This window comes from Tetrao urogallus (assembly GCF_951394365.1).
Source record: "Tetrao urogallus genome assembly, chromosome: 19".
NCBI lineage: Eukaryota > Metazoa > Chordata > Aves > Galliformes > Phasianidae > Tetrao > Tetrao urogallus.
Window position 1 is genome coordinate 2626307 of NC_136832.1, and position 24648 is coordinate 2650954.

The 24648-nt window shown below is 50.6% G+C and overlaps 1 protein-coding gene across 1 annotated transcript in view; it reads left to right on the forward strand.

Annotated features, from left to right (window-relative positions):
• The window catches only part of LOC306953675 (uncharacterized protein), a gene marked incomplete at both ends in the record, with an annotated part of 42321 nt that overhangs the window by 1099 nt on the left and 16574 nt on the right, over positions 1-24648 (forward strand). Inside the window, 8 exons of the mRNA XM_079544642.1 lie at positions 14499-14646; positions 14839-14997; positions 15504-15699; positions 16045-16182; positions 22295-22565; positions 22649-22965; positions 23671-23715; positions 24057-24176. Of these exons, the coding sequence (XP_079400768.1) occupies positions 14499-14646; positions 14839-14997; positions 15504-15699; positions 16045-16182; positions 22295-22565; positions 22649-22965; positions 23671-23715; positions 24057-24176 (1394 nt within the window). The remainder of the gene's footprint in view (positions 1-14498; positions 14647-14838; positions 14998-15503; positions 15700-16044; positions 16183-22294; positions 22566-22648; positions 22966-23670; positions 23716-24056; positions 24177-24648) is intronic.

Consider the following 24648-nt stretch of genomic DNA (forward strand, 5'->3'; position numbering starts at 1 on the left):
AGATGGTGCAGCTCCCAGCCTGGGAACCGAGTGTGAACTGCATTCCAGCAGCTGAAACCAGAGTGAGATCCAAAGTGTGGACAAAGCATTGGAGATTGGGAGTGGGGAAGGAAGCTGGGTGATACAGGGCTGTCTGAGAATGCAACCCAGAAATGAACGTGCACGGTTAATTAAAGCTTAGAGTCACCCAATTAAAATCTGCTTAATTAAGGGATGAGCGGCACGTGAAGAGGCAGCACTTGGCAGTGCTTCTCTCCTGAGGGCTGGTAGGAGTTGTCCTTCAGTCACTGATCCTCCAGGAGATGCGATGCTCTGCAATGTGAATCTGAACAAGTTTGCAAGCCAAAGGGCTTAAACCCCCCCCCAAGTACCAGATCTCATGTCACCTGTGCTTGACTCTCCAGTGCAAGCAGAACTCCTCAGTTCTGCCATTATAGGACATTATCCCCTCCTTCTTGCACCATTCTTTTTAAATCCCACTGCAGTGAGGAAGAGTTTCTAGGGCAGAAGCATGGATTTCCTAGGGGGAGGGCTTTTTGGGACAAGACATGTGATGGGTAGTCTGCGTGCTGCAGATCTATATAAACTGTATGTAAGGCTGTATAAACTGCTTTGGGGTGTTCAGCCAGATGATGTATGCACTGCACCTGTCATTGCTAGGCTGCAATGCCTCTCCTGTGTGTGTCAAACATTGCTCAGTGCCTCACAGCCCCCCAGCACACTGAACAGGCTGATATAGCCTCCCTCCTCCCCCTCTGGCCAAACAGACAGCCTGCTTCTGTATGTTCAGTATGTGCTACGTATATCTGTAGCAGCAATCTTTGCTCTCACAAGCCATGTGTGCTCTGGAGAGCTGTGGGGCTGATGCCCAAGCAGGGGATGCTGGTTTGAATTCTGCTCTTGCTGGCTGTAAGTGATTAAGGCTCAGCCTTCCTGCAGCACAGAGGAGTGTTCGTTCGTTCCTTTGGGTTTGGGTTGGTTTGAGGTTGCGTGGGGAGGAAAGCTTGGGAGATTGCATCCAAGGAGGGCTGTGTCCCAGCACCCTGTGTGCAGAACAGGCTCTTTGTTTACCCAACCAGCTGGGGAAGCTGGGGCTCCAGGAACTGCATTAACCCTTATCCTGGGGGTCCCTATAGGAAGGAGCACCTGCATTGTATGCTTTGCACATAGTGTTCTGAGTGCTGATACAGCATTGGGAGCATTCAATCCTGGGGACCTTCAGCTCCTGGAACCCCACATATCCCCATCCGCCCACATCCAGGGGACACAGAACAGGGCTGTGGGTGGATGGGTCGTACAATGGCAGCTTCCATGGTGAGCACCATTTGATTCATCACAGCTGGACTTTAGGAGCGGGTGGCTGCTTCTCCAACTTGTAGTAAAATTACTGTGTGTGTCTGTGTGTGCTTTGCTCCCTATTTTTGAGCAGGCTGGGCTGGCTCCGTGCCCTTCCATCCCCTTGATGAGTGAGCATGGGGCCGTGGCTGCCAGCTGGTGGCAAAGGCACTCCTTGTCCCTAGCGTCCCCTCATTGTGCGAGGGATTCATTCAACCTGCAGCCCCTGTGACAGCGCTCTGCTGAAAAGCTTTGGCCGACAACTGGGAGAAAAGCTGAGACTTAAGCATCCTCCTCCCTGCCTTTCCCACTCCAAGAACTCAAGGGAGCAACACAAAGTGACAAAAGAACACCTTCTGTTTAGCGCACATCAACCTTGACAGCGCGTCTCAGTCCCACGCTGCTGGTAATTAGTGCTGTGCTAATTACTGTCTCGAGCTTTGCCCGGTTCTGCTGTGCCCACTGCTGGGGATGCAGCGCTCATGGAGCTGTGAGGGGGGTTCTGCAATGGGATTTCTGGCTGGGGAAGGCCATGGGGCTGCACACAGAGCCCTGGTTCTCCAGGCTTCTCTTTGGGCCTGGTTCCTTGGTGACAAAGGAGCATCTTCACTTTCTCTTTGGAGACGTTTGGTTCAGCTCCACGCTGTGGGGTTCCTTGCCCCAGCAACATGGTGAAGGACTTTTGTCTTCTCTCCAAAATAATCATCCCAAGACTTGGGAGGAGGAGGCTGTACGGTCTTTGTGATGGAGAGGTTCTTTTATAGAGGTGTAAAATGGGATTTTTTAGTGTAGTCATGGTCTTTGTAAATGAGTTCATCATTTGAAAGCTGGAAGTGATTGGTAAATGAGTTGGTGAATGAGCTGGCAAACAATGGGAGATATGTTGGAAGTGAATCTAGCCCCAGACATCAGAGCTAATCCACAGCGTCTCCTCCGTGTCTTCCTGGTCTCTTTCCAACACAGAAATGCTGTTTCATCAGTTGAGATGCTGAAACTGCGCACAATTTTCCCTTATAAAAAGTGCTTTAAGTTCTCCACAGAGGAAAGTGAACCAAAGCATTCCTCTTTAGGCCAACCCCAGGCAGGCTGCTCCCAGCCCAGGAAGGCTGCACTGCAGCCCGTGGCGTTACACGGTCGCCCTATGTTTGTGTCACCCCACTGTCACCTCCAGGTCCAGGCAGGGAGCAGCTCTGTCCACCCCAGGGCTGAATGTGACCCCACAAGATCAGCGCTGAGATCCCTCCAGGTGAAACACGGCGATCCATCGCCACAGACCTCTTCCAATATCTTTCATCTGGGAGGAATGTCAGGATCTCCTGTTTCGGATCCCAAATGTCTCAGCAAGCCATCTGGCTATTTTTAAAGCATTGCTTTTGCTGCCAGCAGGTTTTCTCTGCTCTGAGGGAAGACGGATGGCGCCGAGGCGTTTCGGTGCCTGATCACTGCAGGGCATTGAGGCGCGGGTGGAGGTAGTGATGTTGCTCCTGGGATGGGATTTCTTGTGCTTGTTGGGGTTATTGGGCACTGGGATCCCATCCAGGCTGGGTTGGGTGAGCTCTGAGTGGGTGGCAGAGGTTGCTCTTGTAATCATAGCATCGTTAAGGTTGAAAAAGACCTCTAAGATCATGAGATCTAACTAAAAGAGAGGAAGTTTAGAGCTGGAAATAAGAAGGAAGTCTTTTACACTCAGGGCAGTGAGGCACTGCACAGGTTGCACAGAGAGCTGGTGGTGCCCCATCCCTGCAGACAGCCAAGGTCAGGCTGCTGGGGCTCTGAGCACTGCTGGAGCTGTGGGTGTCCCTGAGCACTGCAGGGAGTGGGACCTGATGGCCTTTAAGGGTCCCTCTACAATTTCATGATACCACAAAGACCTCTCAAAGCCCTTTGGAGTCCCAGTGTGTACTGGCTCTGAGACGTGAAATCTCTTTGCAAGACAGCGTGCAGCCAGCAGATGATGCTCCATCAGCTCTCCTCTTTCTCTTATTTTAACCTGCTAGACATGATATTCTGAAGCAATGTTGTTCTTTCACCAGTTTGCTCTGTCTCATGCTCATGTACTCCCTCCCCTACCCCTAGAAGTGCCAACGCTTTCCCAATATAGCATCAGCAGAGCCCTGGATGGGGATGGAGGGAGGTGTTAGTTCATGAGCATGGCCAGCAGCTGTGAGGAATGCCACACTGGTCCTCTGCATGGGTCCTGGATCTGGAATTCATGATGCATATGGGAAATAGCTTCAGCTGGAATTTGAAATTTCTATTTTTCTCCCAAGTATGTACTTCAAAATGAATGGCTGAGATGAATTTTTCCTTAAAAAGGAAGGTGGGAAGGCAGCCACTGGGAGCCCTGCAGCCAGAAGAACGTTGGTGCAATGTGGGTTAGCAATGCCCACAGAGATCAGTTCGAGGTCAGCCAAAATACATTTCGTCCCCCCATTTCAAACCCTGAAGCAGACCTGGTTCTCACCCTTGTCGTCTCCAGGCTGGCGCTTCACATTTGGCATCTCTGGCTCCTGGCAGCAAAGGGCCACCATCCTGACATCCATCCTTGTGACAGAGCTGGAAAACGTGGATGAGGGAGGAAGCTGCCCAGTTTTCAGAGGCAGTCACTGCTGGGGCTTTGTCTGCCTTCCTGCTGCTGAGCCCTCGTCCCTTAGGGCTGTGATTTCGATGGCAGCTTCCAGTGTGGCGCAGGCACTGCAGTGCTACCCACACTTTGCAGGATAAGCCCTTAAGCTGCTAAACTCACTTTAAGCAATCCTCTCTTCTTTTGGGTCTTTCTAACAAGTGGATCAGGCGCCTGCCTGCCCTAAGCAGTGCTCCGAATCCATATTAATGGTTTCATTATAATGCCTCGCTCGTGCCTTTGCTCTCCAAGTGAATTGACTTTTGGGAATCCTACACCTTGCAGTGAAAGTGCCGTTCATTTTCTTCCACAGCTCGGCTGGTTTTAACTGTAACCTCCCATGTATGCTTATGCTGACTGTATATACTACTTCATTTGCTTAATTTTGTCCTCCCTCATGGCTTAGGCTGCTGCAGAGCTGGACCCTGATCCAAACCCTGCAGCCCTCCTGGAGGCATGAAGTGATGCCCAGAGCTTCTCCATCCTGGCAGCCTCCTCTGTGGCCATGGGACCTCCGTGTCGTGCAGTTTCCTGCCTCCCTCGAGCCAAACATGTGCAGACACAGCCATGGATCCCACCCTGCATGTTTAACACACCCAGGCTGGTATTTCCGCCGTCTCCTTCTCCCCCTGCACGGCCCCTTCACAGCGTCAGCCTTTGCTGTGACCTTGACCTCCAAACCTCCCAAACATGGAGCATCTGGCACACAGCTGGCCCTGCTGGTGTTTTTGGGATCTGTCTGGTAGGGGGAGACCCTGAATTTGGAGGTGGCCCCAAGGGGATGGATGCCTCGTGCGTCCTATCAGTGTTCAGGAAAGGATTCCTCCAGAGAAAAGGCCCAGTGGTTGCGCTGGAAGTCATCAAGGATTTGACTCTCATAGGGTGAGGAGGGCTCCAAACTGACTCCAGCTGTTAGGAGTGAGACAGATCTCTGATGTGCTCCTGGCTCCCAGCCAGGGAGCTCAACAGCAGCTCTTTTAGAGCAATTTGGAAAGGGGAATCAGCTCGTAGTGGTTAATTGTCTCCCGATGCTGCCAGCGGCCATGCTGCTGTGTGCTCTGAGCCCCAGTCCAACCCAATGGCATGACCCTCTCCTACCAACATGTGAGATGGGAGGAAGAAGTTGCCCCTCTTTCTTGGCTGGATATATGGATGATCTGTCCCTCTGCAGGGACATGCAGGCCCTGAGCATCTCTTAAGAGCTTCTCTTTCAGATCACAGAATCACAGAATCACCAATGTTGTGCTTTCCATGCTTTTCCCTACAGCTGTGAGACTCAGGAAGGCAAACTAAAGAGAGACCCAGAGCTCTTCATGAGTCTGGTAGCTGAACATCAACTTATTGTCGGTGCCATAAAGTTCTGTTGTCTACCAAGAACAGATCTCCAGAGCACAGCAGCATGTCAAACGCCCTGCATCTACACTGGGCAAGTTTTGCATTTTCACAGAATCATAGAATGGCCTGGGTTGAAAAGGACCACAGTGATCATCTAATTCCAACCCCCTGCTATGTGCAGGGTCACCAACCAGCAGCCCAGGCTGCCCAGAGCCATCCAACCCGGCCTTGAATGCCTGCAGGAATGGGGCATCCACAACCTCCTTGGGCGACCTGTTCCAGTGCCTCACCACCCTTTTTCTTCTTTGAATTCCAACGCACAGGATGTGCTCCATGTTCAGAGCATTACGTGTCCTCCAGAGTTCTTTTTTCTTAGTGTCATCACTAATTCACCTGTTTGTGTGATCAGGAGATTTACATCCATTGGGCAGCTCAGCACTGGGGAAGCCTTTTTCCAGTACCATTGCATGTGCTGGAGGCATTGTGCTGCACGTGTGCCTGCAGGTGGCCCCAGTAGCAATGACTGGAGAGAAGAGTGGGCTCTTGAAATGTAGAAATAGGGAACTTTAGAAAGAAGAGGCCTCTGAACCTGATTTTCCCACGTTTCATAGCAGTGTTCTGGTCCAGGTGACGTGGCAGAAGGTGAAAGGCTCCAATGGTTCACATACCTGAGATTTGGCCCTCTGTGGTTCAGATTTTATGTTGAGTGCCTCTAACTGTATTTGGGGCTGAGCTGACTCCTCACAGCACTTGTTTTGCTGGAGGTTTGTTGGGAGAGGTGCAGCAGCTCAAGCCAAGTCAAACTTTTACATGATTTTTACTTTGCTTCACTTCCAAGCTATTAAAAAAAAAAAAAAAATCAGAAGAAGGAAAATCAGTTCTTCACGTTGCTCTGACAGAGCACTGAAACGCATTACAAAGGCTGGAAGCACTGCTGCGAGCCCAGCGTGAGCAATTGCTGCAGCAACTTCCAGGACGTGTCATCTGCTTGCTGAAAGCACGCTCACCCCGTTAGCAGGGGGCTGTTTGCAGCAATTCACACGTTGCTCTGCAGATAAATCCAGCACGTATGGCTGGAGTTAGACAGGAAAATGATGTGCTCCGCCCTTAGGAGAGCCAGGTGCAGAGAGAGAGAGCATCCAGTGGTGTCTGCAGCACCTCAGCAATGAAGTTGTTCTGCCTCTGTTGGGTTGCTCTTTATTAGGGCCTGGGGAGCTCCCTGTTGAGGTGTGGGGAGGGATTTGGACACCAGTGGGAGCTCTGCTCCTCGGTTCCTCTTCTCACTTATAGGATCACGGGATGGTTGGCGTTGGAAGGGAACGTTAAAGGCCATCTGGTCCAACTCCCTGCAATGAACACCCACAGCTCTGTCAGGTGGCAGGCAGTTGGATGGATGTCCCACTTAGGAAGCTGGGGAGATGCCAGTCTGGGTTAGAGGAGAAAGTGGGCTTTGGGCTAAAGGAGCTCTGGTGCATTCCAACCCATACGTGTCTAAAAGGGCGGTGATTTGGGTGGTCCACATCATGAGAGTCCAATTCTAGACTGTGTCGTACCAGAAGAGATCTGCAAGTGGAACAGAGCTGCAGTGAAGCGTTTGCTCTAGGGATTCTCAAATGAGATGTGATACACTAAAAGAGAAGACAGGTCTGCACAGAGGAAAAATATGCTTGGGATGTTGGTTGCTCTCCCCCAGGTAAATAACAGTGACGTAGAAGGAGGGTAGGTTTGGGGATTTGCCTCGGTGGGCTTTGGTGGACCCAAAATGGGGCTTCTGGTGGAGGTTTTGTGTGCTTTGGAAAGAAAGTTTTTGTTTTCTTTTTTTTCTTTTTTGAACTGCGCTGATATCTCAGGTTTAAACACAAAGTCTCCCTTTCACTGTCAAAGCTGCTGCCTATGACTGAGATTGCACAGAGTATAAAAGAAACCAAAACATGAAAGGGGTGAATCGCCCACAGAGACAAAGCCCCACATGAGGCTGACTCAAAATGACTCAGCCTTTTATTTTTTTACAGCAAGATCAGGAAAGTTTTCTGCGTGACTTCTTCCCAGCAATTCCATTCAACCCTGAGGCCGACCCCTCATCTGATGAGCAGTGAAAGGTCGATATCTGAAATCTGCAGAGCCCCTTTGGTTATGGCCACCTCGAGCCGTGGTCAGGCTCAGAACCTCAGACAGCCGCAGTGGATGGGAGATGGGAGATGGAGGATGGGAGAGCCATGATGGATAAGGGCACTCAGCACAGTTTGGGGCATGCTTGGTTAGCATGCATGCATTGCCATTCCCCAGCTGGAGCGTGGCCATGAGCCTTAAAGGCACCCACAGGTTCCAAAAGTACCAATGGGGATTGCAGAAGGGAGCGTAAAGAATTTGGAGGAGCATTTGAGAGTTTGGTAAAGATTGAAACCTCAACAATTCAACGGTTTGCACAGGAAAATTGGCAGCCGTGGGTGTGGAATGAATCACAAATGTGCACATGTTTTGCCCGAGGTGAAAAGCAGAGTGCTTTTTGGCTGTGAAATATCAGCTTGTTAGCCTGGAAATGCTCCTTTTCTGTAATTTCTTTTTTCCCTTTTTTTCCTTTCTCTCTGTATTGCTGTGAGCAATGTTGCAGGAAGCACGGTGGAAGCGCTGCCCCTGTTTGCCCAGCACCCCTTTTCTTCCTCTCCCTTTTCTGAAGATGCCCCAGGCCAGAGGACAAACAGGGCCAGGAACATTTGTCCCCATCAAATGAAGGTCAAGAGCCTGGTGCTTTGCAGGGAAGCTCCAAAAGTGAATAACTGCAGCCTGACGTGGCCATGTCTCAGCAGAGGTAAGCCATGTGCTGACCTGCAGCCATCCTTTTCAAGGGGAAAATTGGCTGTGCTGAATGAAGACGTGGCTGGGAACATCTCCCCATGCTAGGACAGGTTTGGACAGATGCAGCACCTTCGCCAGGTGTTTGTGCAACAGCAGATCTCCCATGTTAGACCCCATGCAGGTGGGATCTGTCTTCTCTGCCTTGGTCCCCTGAAAGCTCCAGCTTTTTTGGTCAGTTTGCTGGGAAGACCTTGCAGCTGCTTCCCCAGCCTCACTTGTCACCGTTGGAACTGTGAATCCTCATCAGCTGAAATGTGTCTGAGTGTGACTGCGTGTGGCGGGGCTGCAGGGATTGCACAGCATGAGGGCATGGGCTGCCCAGGGTGGGCATGGATCCCTCATCTGGATCCGTGGTGAGGAGGTGGCAGTGCCCTGAGCCAAGCCTTTGCAGTTGCAAATCTGATCACATCCCAGTGAAGTCATTGGCTCTTATCACAGTTGGAAAATTGTGCTATCTCCCTCCATTGCCTTTTCCAGCTGCTTTCTGATTCCTTGATAAAGCACATTGGGCTGAGTACTGAGAGCCCTAGAAAAGGGAAATGATGACCATGGCCTGCAGAGTGGGATGCTCAAGCATTGGGTTCTTTAATGGGTAGATGTCCTTTCTCCATCTGGCTAAAGAAGCACAAGTGCCACTTGTCTAAAAAGTTGATGACGTGCACAAGGAGAGTTAGTACCTCATTGCTGCCCATCAGGCACACCTGGTGGAGCACACAAATGATGAAGGCCAAGGAAAAAGGCTTTCAGGGCACCTTTGGTTGCATGGAAGTTGCCCCTTCCATCAGAGAGCTGCCTGCTCTTCTCCAGCCCTGCTGAAGGCTCCTGCACCTTGCATCTGCTGGAAGCAGTCTGAGGGGAACATCAACCAGGTTAGAATGAATGTGTCTGATATTTTATTTGTTGTTTTGGGTTGCAGTGAAGAAGATAGCCATCGGTTTGGCCAAGGCAAGGACTGAACAGTGGGGCTGTTGGGGTTAAAAGCTGCAACGTTGACTGGGGTGCAAATGGGGTCTGGAGAGAGCGGAGAGCACAGGCATGGGAGAAGATGACAAAGATCTTTTAAGAATTTCTCTGTATCTGAATTAGTTTGGAAAAATGAGAACTCCTCTTTGGATAGGGTTTGCATATGTGCATATATTGCCCTTATTGCAGCAGGTGTGTTCTTGTGCTGTGGATAACACCATCCCTACTCCCGTGTCGGGCTGTGCAATACTCGTTAGTGCAGGCTGCATAAGATAGACTTTACCAGAGCCCTCTATTCATGCTAGCTGTGCAGATTTTTCTCTTGTTCCCTCCTGCTGCTACCTCTACCAGAATGGAGCAGCTTTTGGTACCACGGTCTGTCCCAACAGGGCAGCACGGTGCCGGGACTCACAGCCCCAGGGCTGGGTGCACAAAGCAGCTTTCAGAACAGTGCTGTTCCTTTCTTGCAGGTCTCTGTTCTTTGATTAGAACCCGGAGAACTAGAGTGGCAGGGATCGGATCCAACGCGCGCTCCATGGCGGTGTGACAGATGGCTGCTGGCACGAGATCAGACCCTTCCTGCTGCCTTTCAGCAGTGACTAACAGCTGGGTGTGCCGCCTCGGGTCTGCCGTGCCTTGCACATCTCCAGTGTTCTCAGGTTGAAGGTTCAGTTTCGGCCTTGGATGACGTTACTTGGAAGTTTAAAAGCGTTGTTAGATTAAACTTAATGAACTGTTTCATCGCCGATGGAAGGAGCAGAGGAGTTGAAGGCCAGGATCTTCTTCGCCTTTGTTGAAAGGAGGAATTCCCAGCCTGGGCCTAGATGCACTGATTTTGATGTTCTCAGGTTGTTATCTCTTCCAAATGCTTATGCCTGCAGCAGAGGATAACACGAGCCTGACCGCTCCCCTTGCTGCTCGAGACACTTTCAACATTGTTGAAACAATAGCTCAGGTTGACCTCTGCCAGGCTTTCAAATAACTATCCTGGCACACTGGAAAGTTAGGCTGAAGTTGTTTGTGAAGATCAAATTCTAATGGAGAAGAAGGGGAAGGAGGCATTCCAAAAGTAGGTGCTACCCATCGAATTGCTGCTTCCACCTCAAACTCTGCAATTGCATTTCCTTTTGCAAGAGGAGATCTCCACCATCATTGCTTCTCTGCAGTGTGTGTATTCACACCTCCCAGCTCTATAAAACAGAGGGAGACCTTTAGGACATGAGTCTCTGGAGGGCAGTAGTTTCATAGAATCATAGCATGGCCTGGGTTGCAAAGGAGCACAGTGCTCATCCAGCTCCAACCCCCTGCTGTGTGCAGGTCACCAACAGCAGCCCAGGCTGCCCAGAGCCACATCCAGCCTGGCCTTGAATGCCTGCAGGGATGGGGCATCCACAGCCTCCTTGGGCAAGAACACAACCTCCTAGTTTGCAGAACTCGTTACTTTACTTTGGCAATGAAGCAACAAAGAGAAGCTTATTTACGAGCAGCAGCGAGGGCCAACGTTTTTGGGACTTGTCCCCACTTGCTGTCACACAAGTTTTACTAGAATGTGTTTTACATCTTTTCAAATTAATCCCACCGAATTCTCTGTGTAAATGTTGTAGACTGCTCATAACTGGCTTATGCTGACTCACTGCAATTCGGTAATTAAGTTTAATTGCTGTAAGTTAGACCTGTACTGATTGAGGGATGGCTGTGAGGGGATTTGCACAGGTTTAAATGCAAGCCACTTAAAAATCCCCTTCCAACTAAAGCTATTAAGCCCCGACTATAGATAAAACACCGGTTGCACAGTGTTAATTGGGAAGGATACGTAGAGAACAAGGTGTGCAGGGTTGGGGTAAATTGTAGCAGCCCAGGGCAATTTCCTAGAGACCAGGAGCTTCACTTTGAGGTCAGCACTCAGGAAGGAGATGGTTGAGGAGATGTATGAGATGGAGTTGTAGAATCACAGGATAACTTGTGTTGGAAGGCAACCTACAGCCCCCCGCCCCAACCTGTGCTGTGGGCTGGTTGCCCCCCGCCAGATCAGGCTGCTCAGGGCCCCATCCAGCCTGGCCTCCTTTCCCTTGTGGCCAGTGTGTCCTCACTCAGGGTCACCCCGTGCTCCCAGCAGCCCTTCCTCCTCCCCAGGCGCTGTCCCCAGAAGCCCCATCCCTCTGCAGACCCCAACACAAAGCAGCAGCAGCGTGCGATGTGTTGGATGCCCGCCCGTGCTCGGCTTTTCCTGTCTGAACAATGTGTGCAGCAGGCTTTTCTTCCGAGAAGGTTTCGCTTCCCTGATGTTTTCTGTCCTCTCCATAGGTGGTTAGAGGCATTCACTCCTCCCGGGAGCAACGTGCTCTTTCTTTCTCTTCCTGCCTTGGCTCTGTCCCCTCCAACTTGCAGCCACTGAGTCACAATCGAATTCTCTTTGCTCTCCAGAGCAGGGAGGGGAAGGTTTAAGTCTTGTTGCATAACCTTCTCAGTGGACACACACCACCCTCAGCTTGAACCTTTCTCCTGTGTCTTCTGTTGCACTTAAAAAGAAAGCAAATAGCGTACTGGAAATGGTGGAAAACCAGAATGGATGGCTGCTCTGGATGTTTTTAATAGTACAAATAATGCTAGGGTAGAGAGAGATAGGAAGAGCTACCAAAGGGCTGGCATCCTGTGGATGCAATACTGCAGAGGTGTCCTTGTCCACCCACAGTGGGCAGTCAGCAGGCAAGTCCAAACAAATGCAAAGATGCCTTTCTGGCTGTATTGCTTCATTGGTGGGGTTGGTTTGTGGGTTTTTTTTTTTCCCTCTTGCTAAAGCACTCTGTGTTTCAAAAGGTCAGCTATGTGTGGGTTTTTAGGAAGTAAAGAGCATCGATGCCTCTGTGTGTGGACATGGGAGCTCTGTATGGCACTGGGACCAAGTAGGAAGGTGAGGGCTCACCGCAGCCCCGCAGTGTGTGTGCAGTGCACAGCCTCGCTCAGGTCACAGCTCCAGCACAAGCAGTTTGCTCTGAAGAGCAAAACAGAAATGCCAAACAGTGCAGGAGCACTGGGAGGGCCACCTGGCTTCGACCCCTTGGTTGAGGGCTGTGCACGTGCCAGGGTGGTGGTGGTGGTGGTGAGAGAGGCCAGGAAAGCCTTGTCCTGGCACAAACGCCTCTTCTTCCATCATTTAATGCATCATTTCCATTTCCATTTAATTTTATTATTAAGTTTCAGTGGTGGTGTGCAAGTTTCTCCGACTCAGAGTTTGGAAAGGCTGCAGAAGCACACGGACTATGAGCCTACGCAGACTTTTAGTGCAGTATTTCCATAAGGCACTCAGAAACTGGAAAGAAGATCCAGAGGACTGCAGGCCTCATCCAGCCCTGTCACTTCACATCCCAAGCAGCAGTGCACGTCCTGAGGAAGTGATTGACTCTGACAGATCCTAAGATGTGTTCTCCCAGGGCTCCAATTATGTTTTCCAACATTTAGCATCATCTCTTTTCCCTCTCATTCCCCCTCCTTGGGGAGAACTTCAGACTGAGCAGAAGCTCTGTGTGTGTGCAGATGGGCCAAGAAGGGATGGGTGTTCTAATTTCAGCCACCTGTACTGCAGCACTGGGGATGGGATGGGATGGGATGGGATGGGACAGAAGGGGTCCTGAGAGCACCAATGGGCCCTAATGACCCCAAGCAGCCTCACCTGGAACCTCCATCCACAGCCTCTGCCCCATTTAAGAGCAGTGCTGGTAAAGCAGAGGGTGCTTTCATCTTGCTCATCTTCCAGTCCTTCCTGAAGCTTTGCCTTGGTGTTTTCCCCGTGTTCCTTGATAGACCAAAGTGTGCTCTGGGTTTCTTGTTCCTCCTTTTGTTCTTGGGGGTTTTTAGCTGTCTGGGGGCAAAAGAACAAGAAAAGCCCCATGTTGAAGACAGGAGCTTACAGTGGATACAGGTGCATTGGGAAAGTCCGTGATACCAACCAGTGCTGGGGTGCATGCAGGCTTTGTCTCCTCACCTTGCCATACTAGGTATGCTCGTGCTTAATGTTGGGGATGGAATTTGTTTATAACTTCTTAGAGAGTTTCCACGTGCTTCTTTTCAGGTGGTTTCATTTTGTAGCAGGGATGTGTACTTTTCTGGAGGTTTACCATTCAGCTTTGCAACCATTACTTAAAGTGCACTCGTGTTCATATGAAGGCAGGGAAAGTGATGCTGGTCCTGGGCATGCCTCTGGGCTGTGCTGTGTAATCCAGGGAGTGCAATGCAAAGAGAGAGAAACAAGCCTGCTCTGAAACACAGGGCAAGTCCATGACATTCAAGCAGAAACCCTGCAGTGCCAGGGTGGGAGTGACCCCAGGTTAGTCCTGGGGAGAAGCTGCAAACAGAGGCTTTGGTGCTGAGGCTTTGCTGCTTTTTATTTAGGAAGGCACGTGCTTCACTTCTCCCTGTGTGTTCTTGTGGAATGTGGTTAACATCATCACATGCTCAAGTCACGCGTTAAGCCCATGCCATCCCTGGAAAAGCTTGCATTTAACCATGCTATTTATTGTAGTGAATCCTCAGCTGTGGTTTGTATGGGGCAGCCATTCACCTAACAGCATCCCCTGCTTTCAGCTCAGATCTGCAAGGTCAGACCTGGGATGGAGCACACAGCGCACATGGGGAGGAATGGGAAAGGGGCAATATTCCCATTCTTTTTTTCCTCTCTCAGCTGTGTTTGATCCCAGGTTAATTCCCAGCACTACACACATGCACCACGTTTGGCACAGATGAGCTCTGCAGATCTGGCACCACTTTGGGGTCTGTAGCTGCTGTCTCCACGGAGCTCAGCCCTGCACTCTTGCTGATGTGAAGAAGTTGTGGTGTTCCCAACTTCTCAGCTGCTGGGAAATTGATCTGTGTGATGCACAGCAGAGCATAGCTCTTGAAATATCAGCAGACTGTGCTCTGAGCAGAGGGTGCTCTGCAGTTTGGCCAGTGTAGCTGCCTTTCTAGGGGATGCAGTTGCACAATTTCTCTCCCTGGTACGATTCTGTATTGCAAGTGGGCAAACCTCAACAAAGAAACTTGGGAAAGGACTGAGCAGCTTTTCGGCTGAGCTGGGACCTGTGTTTTAGGACACGTGTGTCCCACGCTCTGCTTCACAGCGCTCAGCTCTACTTTCATAACGGTGCTGCTGGGGTGGGAATGGCCCTCTGTGGTTTTGGGGCACTGCTCTCAGAAGGCACTTCCCATTTCAGACGTATCACCTGGCTGCTGCTGATGCTCTCAGAGCTGTTGGCTGAATCTGTGAACTTTCAATGTCCCCAGACTGTAGTTTCATCCTTGATGAGGCAGCTTTGTTTCCCCTCCCAATAAGAAGAATGAAGTGAGCAGAGTGTGGGCAGCTCAGCTGCTAACTATCTCTCCTCTTGTGCAGATGAAGTGAACCTGCTGGACAAAATGACTTCTCACTTAAAGGACCTCAGCAATGTTTCCTTCAGCTACGATGAGGCCAACTGCAGCACTCTGCAGATCGGGCAGTACTCCACCCTCAGCATTCCTACACAGGAGGTGTTTGGGGACAGGTGGGTGCTGAGATTGCACCTCAGGTTATGTGAACAGTGCTCTGTGTCCTGGCTGCTCCTTGCTGGGTATCCAACCTTACAGCCTGAAGGACTGTTTGCTCTTGGTTTTCTTGTTATTCCCTGTTCTCACTGAGCTCGTTTTTACTGTGACTCGTTTTATGCTGCAAAATGCACCATACTTCTTTCTCCCAGGTTTGCAGATGAGCTGAGCGTGCTGATGAAGCTCAGGTACTCACTGCAGGAGGACACCAGCCTGTTGACCATCCTGAGCCATCGGAGCCACGTGCTCTTCCAGATCCGGGTTAGCCCATACGGCTTGGTCTTCGTCACCACGAGGAGGAGGCACTACGAGTAAGTGACACTTAGGGGCTGTTTGCTGCTGTGTCTGCTCCTCCTGGGCCATCCCTGCTCTGCTGGAGCCAAGCCGGCCTGCCCACAGCACTGACATCCTGGTAGGGAATGCCCGGGGTCAATGTTACCTTAATCGTTGCTTTGGTAGCCTGTGGTTTGCCCTGTAGAAAGACTGGGGATAAGCCAAGGGGAGAGAAAAACAAATAGCAATAATTTCCAAGACACCACCAATTTTCCATAGTTTTCAAGGCACAAAAAGCAATAATTTTCAAAACATCGTTTTTCACTTAGGCTTCCAAATCCATTGGAAACCTCCATCTCCCCCAAGCTGCAAGGAACCAACAGCTCTTATTTGTAACAGTAGCATTGATTTCTCTTGTATCATCCTTAGCATCCACTTTAAGGATGGAGGAGTCCTGGGAGCTGGTAAGGGTGATGCCTCATCCCGGCTCGTGTAGGAGCCAGGTTTCATGTTCTGCCTCTTCCCTTCCCTCTGGGTGATGCAGGTTCCCCGTTTCCCTGCTCAGTGATGGGCGCTGGCACCGAGTTGCACTCAGCATCTCCCAGGAGAGCCTGGAGCTGCACGTGGACTGTCGGCTGGTGGAGAGAGCCAGCTGGCCCGGCTACCTGGGGATGGGTGTGGGCACCGAGGGGCTGCTCATCATCGGAGGTCTGGTGGAGTCCTTTGAGATCCCCTTTGAGGTGAGGGCAGGGCTGCGTTTGGGGATGGGGTTTGCTACACAAACTGTGGTTGCACCTCTGTCTGTAGGAGTCATAGAATTGTTTGAATTGGAAGGGACCAGGAAACGCCATCTGGTCCCACTGCCTGTACACCCACAGCTCCATCAGTGCTTAGCCCTGTCCAGTCTGACTTGGGAGTCGCTTTGCAGCTGATGTGCTGTGGGTTTGATGGGGAGATTGTTGATGCTGAGTGCCCACCCCACGCTGCAAGAAGCCCCTGGCTGCAGGATGCTGGCAGCTCCACAGGCTTTTCCCTCTCCTCTGGAGGAAGCATGCAGGTAAATCTCTGTTTGTTTTCCCCCACAGGGAGCTCTGCAGCAGCTGACCTTTGTGATGGGGGATGCAGCAGCAGCTGGCGAGCATTGCCACAGCCACGCCGTGACATGTGTGCACTCCTCTGGCCTTAGTCCTCCTCCGAGGGACCACTCTGCAGCATGGCCAGAGGTGTGGGGCAGCTGGTAAACTGGGAGCCAATACAGCCTGGAAGGAGCTAGCTGTCTGCTGTGGGCTGAGATGCTGGAAGCTCGTGGTGGTGGTAGTCAGCACGCGGGATGGAGGCTGTCCATTGATGTCATAGTTGGGTTTGGTGCAAAGGGGAGAATGAGGCAGAGGAAGAGTTTCTGAGCCAAAGAAAGCCTGGGTGTGTGCACGGCTGTGTGTGCCATGTGTGAAACTCAGGGAAATTCAGAGCAGCTGTAGAGTAATACAGCTGGAGCTCTGCTGCAGTGGTGGGGGAAAGCTGTCACCAGGAGCTGGGCATCACTTTGAAGTTCTTGCTCACACCCAGCAAGATTGCTGCATTGCATCATCCTGTCAGATGTTTTTCTTCTTTATGTTGTCAGCACTGGTGGAAAATTGAATATTAGCCTACTCAGTAATCTTTCTAGAAGTACACGGGCTCCCATCAGTCACACAATTGATCCCCAAGGACACACTGCACCCAGGGTGTCCTCAGGACTCTGCCCAGGGAGAGCCCTCATCTCCTGGCCAGGTTCTGAACGGGTTCTGCACCCGTGTTGTCTCTCTTTCTCTCCAACTGTGCAGGTGCCAAAAGAAACCAATGTGATCCAGGACTCCTCAGCTCGGGTGCAGCTCTGCACTGCAGGAGTGATGTGCAGGGAATGTTCCTCCGCATACCCTCCTGGTGTCTCACCCCATTTATTTGTTTCATTTGGGATTTCTAGCCATGGTTTGTTGTCCAATTTCATGCAAACAGACATCCTGAGATGGAAGCCTGCCAGCAAATGCAAACTGTTTTTTTGTTTTATTTTTAAATTTATTTATTTACTTATTTTTGTATGTTTGAGCAATGAAGAGTCCTCTCTATTTCCCTCCCAGGCACTGCCATTGAGAACTTAAGGATGGTTTGTGTTCCCATCCTGATGGATGGGATGCTGCCATGGTTGAACTGGTGGAGCTCGTGGGTTGCAGAGGAAGGCCAGTGATGGTTTGGGATGAGTTTGGTTTTGGAGCACTTAATCAGAACCAGAGATGCCTCAGGATCCTTGATGTTTGGATTCATTAGAAGAAAAAATGCACTACTAACAGTGTGAAATAATGAAGAGCAGAGCAGGGATGTCCAGTGCTGTGCTTTGGAGTTACGCTTTCTATGCCTTTGTTCTCTCAGAAGTAAATAAGTACATCAATGAATTCCCAAATCCCTAATTAGAGCCAATTAATTATGGAGAGCTATAGTGACAACGGAAGAAGATGTGAGTGGGTGAAGGCAGTAGATGTGGTGTTTGTTAGTGTTTCCTAATTGGACTCAGCTCTGCTGCCAGAGCTTTGTGAGAGCTTGGTGGCTGTTGCTCATATCAAGACACGTTTCAGAGGATAAAGCAAATCACAGTGTGGTGCTTGTGATGATTGGGGACAGTTCATAGGAAGGGAGGAGGGGACAAAAGCTTGTATTGCAAGTGAGGCTCCCTCAGGAGGAAGTCTGCTCTTGGTTTTCAGCCTTCCTGAGACTGAGTGTCTCCCAGAAGGCTCTTCCAGGGGATCGATGGTTGAATGCATCGGGAAGAAAATAGTTTGGTGTTGTCTTTCTCTGGTCATGAGCTTGTAAATTGTATTGTACCTTTGTCTGGACGGGAAAGGCTTCTATTCACAACAGTATGTTTTCTGGTAAGGTGTGAAGCTTTGAATTACGCTCTGCCTGGTCTGACCTTGCAGAAAATGAGGGCAACGTGGTACAGTGGTGTCTGCACTCCTGAGGACAGACGTGCCCCATGCTTTGACATGCTTGCTGCTCTCTGAGTGAATCTCCTTTCTGGATGGTGGAATCCGTCCATAACAAGCAAACAGCCCAGCAGAAGTCAGGGATCATCACACCGACACCGTTACGTGTCAGCAAAATGCTACTGATCTTCTTGGACGATACCCACTGAGTTACATGAGGTGTCCTTTAAACACTACAGCATTAGTTGCACTATCTGTGATGTTGCTATTACCAAGCTCCATGTCAGTTGCTCCGCTACCCAGCGTGAGCTCTGCTTTGAGGACAAGCTCTGTAATTGCTCTAGGGCTCCTGTTTGCCTTTTTGGGGGCATGTTATCACAACACAAAGTTCCCAGTATCCCTTGGCCTTCCCCAGTTTCTGAGCCAAACCAACCCCCCAGTGCTCACATTGGGCTATTTCAGTGGCTGCACTGCCCTGTGCTGAAGCTGCCCCTCTACAAGTCAGGATGCACTTTGCTTATCACGTATCTATTCCCCTTACCCCTCTTTTACAAATACCCCTTGTGCCTGCTCTCAATTCCTGCTGTCCCTACTTCCCAAATGTCCTTTAGGGCAGTTCCACACCCCGATGCCTTCTGCCCCATTCTAGTGGGCAGCTTTGAGCTGCTTAAAGCATTTCCCAGTGTGTGCATCTCAGTTCTTCTCACAGTGACTTCTCACTCTAAATTTGGCCGTTACAAAGGAGCAGGCAGGGATGCTATTGGTCTTGGCATTTTATTCTGTTTACAAAGAGCCCACATAACTCAACTGTGATTGCTGGGACACGTGGGACCTGTAACTTTCAGCTCAGAAAGTCAGACATTTCCCCTGAGCTCGCCAGATGGGAACCTCTAACCCAGGCCTTTCCCATGCCAGACATTAAAGACGAACATCAAAATCACAGACAAGCATTTTCTAGGGATTCCAGCATTGCACTGCAGAGTCCCCCTGGCTCTGGTTCCTGTACACAGTGTAATTGCAGCGGATCCCAGCCCTGCCATCCCCTGCTGCACACCCTGGTGCTTCAGCTCCAGGTTAATGTATGCACTGGTATCTAGAGCCTTTAAACCTGCTGCTTTAGGCAGAGCTCAGGCTTCCAGCGCTGGCTTCCCACCGTGCTCTTCCTCCCTTGATGCCATCCAGCATCGCCAAGACACCTTTCCTCTGATGTTAAAAATGATGTTGGATTTTATTTTAGTGGTTTGCCATTCAGTCCTCCTCCAGCCCCTGCAAACCAGCCGTTTTCCTTTGAAGCACCTGCCTTTAAACTCAAAGCTTTGCACGGGTTTTGCAAGGCAGGATCTCAGCATCTCTTCAAGTCCGACCTTCCTCTGTCCTCTGCCTGCTGGGGGCTTTCTGGTTAATGATGTCCATGTGCTCCATGGGCTGAATCATCCCCTCCTCGTGATGCAGCACAAAGCATCGTAGCTCACCGATTTCCCCCTCTGTGAGACATGCAGAATGAAGTTTAATTTCTCCTGGCTGTAGCTGGCACTTTTCGTGGTTTCATTTATTGCAAAAATGTGTCTTAAGGAAATGAACGCTTTTGGTTTGGATCAAAAATTATAGATAGATAGAGATATTTATTTTTTAAGAATGGGGAATAGGGGTCTTGTTGGAAAGCTGAATTTGGTTCTCACCATTAAAGCTGGATTTCAAAACAGTTTTTAATCAGAAAGACCCCAAAGCAACGCTGAAGCTGCCATGGTGGTGGTGGGATGATGGTTGGACTTGGTGACCTTTAGAGGTCTTTCCCAACCTCAGTGATTCTGTGGTTATTTAGGCATCAGCTGGCTTTGCATTTTTGATATTTTAAGAGCAGAAGCCAAGGGGACACCCATGTTACAAACTGTGTGCCCAGCAGTGCTCTTTGCCCAGTATGTGTCTGGAAACGGCAGTGAGCAAAGGCAGCACCTGAATGTTCCATTTTATGGCTCTGACTGGAGCTTTCATTTCCCTAACTGACTTTTAATTATTAGCTAAGGCCTTGGATAGAAGAAAACTGGCCTGAAGAGTGAGGCTGTTGTGGATTGAATGGGTCTCCTGCCCCACATCTTGGTGGGGTTCAATGGCCCAACAGGGGGAGGTTGGGCTGGGAGTCGGGTTGGTGTTTGTAGCCTCCAGGAGGGTCAGATTGCAAAGCTCTCTCTTAATGTCCTGCATAGTCTGCCCATTAATGACATTTCACTTACAAAATAAACATTTTCTCTGGCCAAGGCTGAGGAATCAGCACCCCGAAATGCAAAATAGCCAATGCTAGAACTATTCTAATTTGAACTTACAAAGATGCCAGGTCCCCACCCCCACCAGCTCTCGTTTCTTGCTGAATTTACTGCATGCCAGACCCCAAATTGAATCACACAGCTGTGATTGCAGAAGCTGTGGGTTTAATTACTGTGCCTGGTTGCAGGAAGAGGATCACCCCATGCATGGTGCCACTGTTCCCCCAAGCCTCCTTAGTCCCCTGAGATGAATTCCCATCTCTGCTATTTATTAGCTCTTCCTTAGACTGCCAGGTGCTGGGGATGGAGGTTTACAAACAGCATTAAATCTTTGCTGGGCAGATGTTGGAGCGTGCGTCAGGCTGACCCCAATTTGCTGTGGTTTGCTAACAAATTACACGGCCCACGGGCTGCATTGTTCAGGGGGGAAATTGAGCTAGTGACTGCTAATTATAGTGTGCTGATAGACTAGAATGTCAGCACTGAGGAGCTCCTCCCACCAGGCTCCAGACCTTGCTTTCCACCTTGCCCTCTTTACTTCTTGCACTTTGACCTTATCACAACCTCTCTCAACTCCTGCTCCTCAGTGCCAGGTTATAGCATAGGTTGATGGCTGATGCTTGGACTAGGTGGCTGGGCCAGGTGATCTCAGTGGTCTTTCCAACTTTAATGATGCTGTGACTCCACAGAGGCACTAAGGGACATGGCTTAGTGATGAGACTTGGTAGGTCAGGTCGACCTGATGGTTTTTGAAGGCTTTTTTCCAACCTGATTTCAAGCTACGATTCTACTCTTAGAAATATGGTTATCAATGAGGTTTGAGTAATTTTACTCATGCTGGGGATTCTGAATGGTTCCCAGCAAAGCCAGCTTTGCTGTGTGTGGGCTATGCACAAGATTGGAGGGATTAGACAAATGTCAGCACCAAAATACGAGCTTGCTACCTCTGAGTCAACTGGGGGGCTGGATCACACCTGCTGGCATTATTCCTGGCTCTGCTTAAAGCAGAAATGTGACATGGGTGGCTTCAAAGAATGGGGCTTGGTCCTGCTTAGTCAGACATTCAGTGCATGGAGTGTATCTGTGTTGGAGCAGGCAGCCTCTCACCTGCTACCTATACCCAGGATGCTGAAGGTGGAGGTAGAAATATTCCTGTTCTCCCCAAAAACCTCTATACTAAGAGATCATCTTGGCTCAGAAGAGTATTGCCCTTTGGGTGAGACCTTTGGCTTCAAATGGAGTCAAGGATTGGCCCCAGCTCCCAGTCAGTTGTAGCTGCAGCGATGGACAAAGATGGGTCAGATAATGTGGGATGGATGTGTCCTGGGGTGTTTTCACAATTGAATGCAAAGCATTCCAGTTGTTTTGAAAATGCTCTGATGCCTTTTGAGCTCGTCTGTCTCCCAATTGCTCTTCTGAATTGGGTTTGACCAGAGCCATCCATTCCACCAAATCCTTGCCTTGGAGCCACTGGTTTTGGCAGTGACATTGCTGGTGGTACTTGGGAGCACCAGGATGGGTTAGCTCCCATCAACTCACTCCCAACAGAACGTGCACCTTGAGCCCATGGTGCCGAGCAGAATCAGAGCCAAGTGATTGGTTCAACCAAAAGAAGATGCCCAGGGAAGGACGATGGGAAGGATGCTCGCCGTCTCCTTGTACTTCCCTGCTCCCTTCCCCAGCCCTGCAAGGCAATCGCGGACCTGTGTCTCCCTCTAGTGACTTCTCACTGGCTCTGTTAGTCAACTGCCTTGCACCAAACCCAACGATGCATCAGCCAGGGCTGAGCTCCCATGGGTTCTCGTTGGTGCCCTGTGTTGGGTTATGTGTGCCCTACAAAGGGTGCTTTGAGAAGGTGGTGTGGGCCAAAGAGAAACACAAACAAATCCGTGTTAAAATAATTAACTCAAGCAGGTGAACTAACCCCACCTGGCACTGGGGAACTGCCTGGAACCCATTCAGTGTCCTGCTCTGCTTTGGGTGCTGAAAGAAGCTTATGGTGCACGTTGGTCCAGGACTGGGTATTGGTACAAAGGTGGCACTTGGAGCCCTAGTAGAACAACAAATAGAAAAAGAGAAAACATCAGATTTCATTACTTTCCCTCCTTCCTTCTCAGGATTCCAAGCTCTCCCATCCAGATTTGACCTTGGGCCCGCTTTGGACATGGGAGGATGCCCAGGAGACCCTTAGCCTGCAGCCAGATGGGAGCACCCGGACTTTGTTCTCTGCTGCTGAGGTGCCAACAGCTGAAGAGCTGGAGGAAGAGGAGGGAAGCCTTTCTATTGAGGATGAAGGCTTTGAGCTGTTGAACTCCACCTATAATAAAATCACTGGCCCTGGCAGGCCAGGGATCAGCAAGAGCAGACCTCAGATCATCGGCATGCCCAGTAAGTCCGCTGGTGCAGATTCCTCCCTTTCTCCCAAGCATCATCACAACGCCTGGCCCCTTATGGTGCTTTTGTCCTCCCAGGATCATCAGCCAAGAAGGAGCAAGCCTCTGACCCTGGGCAGGAGAACATCACCAAGGAGAAGCTGAAGGGCAGTGCAGACACCCGCCTTCGCCTCCCACCCGTCAAACCTGGCCGTGCCATGAACCCCATTGCCTCCTCCAAAGTGTTCCCATGGAGACAACAGGCAGCTGCACCCAAGGGTTCCTCAGGGATGGCTGCAGGGGATCCAGAGCATCCTCACACCCCCCTGGGGCATCCCATCTTGCCATCAGTGCGTGGATATCGGGCTCATGTGAAGCCAGGACCCCCAGGGCTGCCAGGACCCCCAGGGCTGCCGGTGAGTGGGGGGGACGCAATGGGGGTGGAAGGGTAGGTGGTGTAGGCTGGTTGCATTTCCATGGCAGATGGAGAGGAGAAACCCTTACAATATTGTCAGCCTGTGGTCCCATTCTTTTGCTTCCCCACTGCTGTAATACTTAAAAACTTCATTCAAAGAAACTTAGGATTTTCCTTTTGGAAACATGACTCTGCCTTCCTGCTGGGTTGGTGGTGTGACGCGTGTCAGGTCCATAGCACACCCTTGTGATGCATCACCTTGGGCATCTTCACCTCCAGAAATGTGTTGGGAAGTGACTGTGCCTGAGACCTGCCAAGGGCACTGCAGGGATGAATGTCCCTGTGGTGACAGCTGGGGCTGCCTTGGTTACAGTGAGCATGTGGCTGCATCCATGCTAACTGGGACAACTCAGAGCCTCTGACCTCAGGCTGGGCAGCCTGCAGGGCAGAATGGTGATCATAGCATCAAAGTTGGAGTCAGAAGGGATGCTTAAAGGCCATCCAGTCCCACTCTCTGCAATGCGATGCACAGGGACACCCACAGCTCCATCAGTGCTCAGAGCCCCAACAGCCTGACTTTGGCTGTCTGCAGAGCAACCTGTGCCCCACCACCCTGAGTGTAAAAGCCACCTTCCTTATATCCAGTTTGTTGGTTTGTTCTCTGCTGGGGAAGGCAGAAGGTGATGCAGCTCTTCTTTCCTTGTAGGGATGCCCTGGGAGACGTGGACTGGTGGGGCCCAAAGGAGACAAAGTGAGTATCCAGGAAAATGGGTGAAGCTGTGAGGTGTGGCCAAGGGTTCAGGGAAGCACCAGTGATGGTCTGGGTTTGCATCTTGCTTGTTTTGAATCAACACAGCAAAGCAAGCATCCAGTGCTGCAGCGTAGTGGCCCCTTATGTGTATTTGGAAGAGGAGAACACTCTTTTTGCTGGGTGTTTGAATCCCATGAAGCAGCTTTTAGCTCAGGAGGGATGCTGCCATGTGACACTGACATCCCTGTGCCCAAAGATTATCCCAGGCCAGGATCTGTGCCCAACCTGTGACAAGTGTCCAAACCTTAGGTTGAGTTACAGAGCTGCCTTTTTCTTCTTAGGGTCACGCTGGAGCCATGGGGAGGATGGGACCCCCAGGGGACCCAGGACCCACAGGCATCCCTGGCATCCCCACTCTTGTCCTCTGGAGGAACTCCCGTGAGGACTGGCTGAGCTTCACGGTGAGAACTGCAGGAGGGCTTCAGGGTGGGCACTGAGATACCCATCGATGGGGTTTTGTTTTGTTTTGGTTTGGTTTGGTTTTTTTTATCCTTTTTAATGCTTCCAAACGATCTTCCCAACCTTTCCATCTTTTCCTGGCTGGCAGGGATGGACTGGGGAGGCTGGCAGGGTGGAGATACAGGAGGGAGAGGGAAGATGCCCCTGGCCTTTTCCTTCTCTAAGGTTCCATGTCCTCCTGTCCTGCTGCTGGGGATGAGGCTTGAAGGCAGGAAGGTGGCTGCAGGGTGCAGTGCTCAGTGCTGCATCCAGGCCTTGTTAGGCTTCATCAAGGTTGCACAGAGTGGAAAACAGAGGAAAAGGGTGGAAAACAGGAGCTGCTGCCCGGACTGGGGAGCTCAGCCTGCAGCACTGCTGTTTTCTTTGTCTCTCCCCATAGTGTTAAAGGCAGGAGGTCAGGCTAAGAAATGAGGG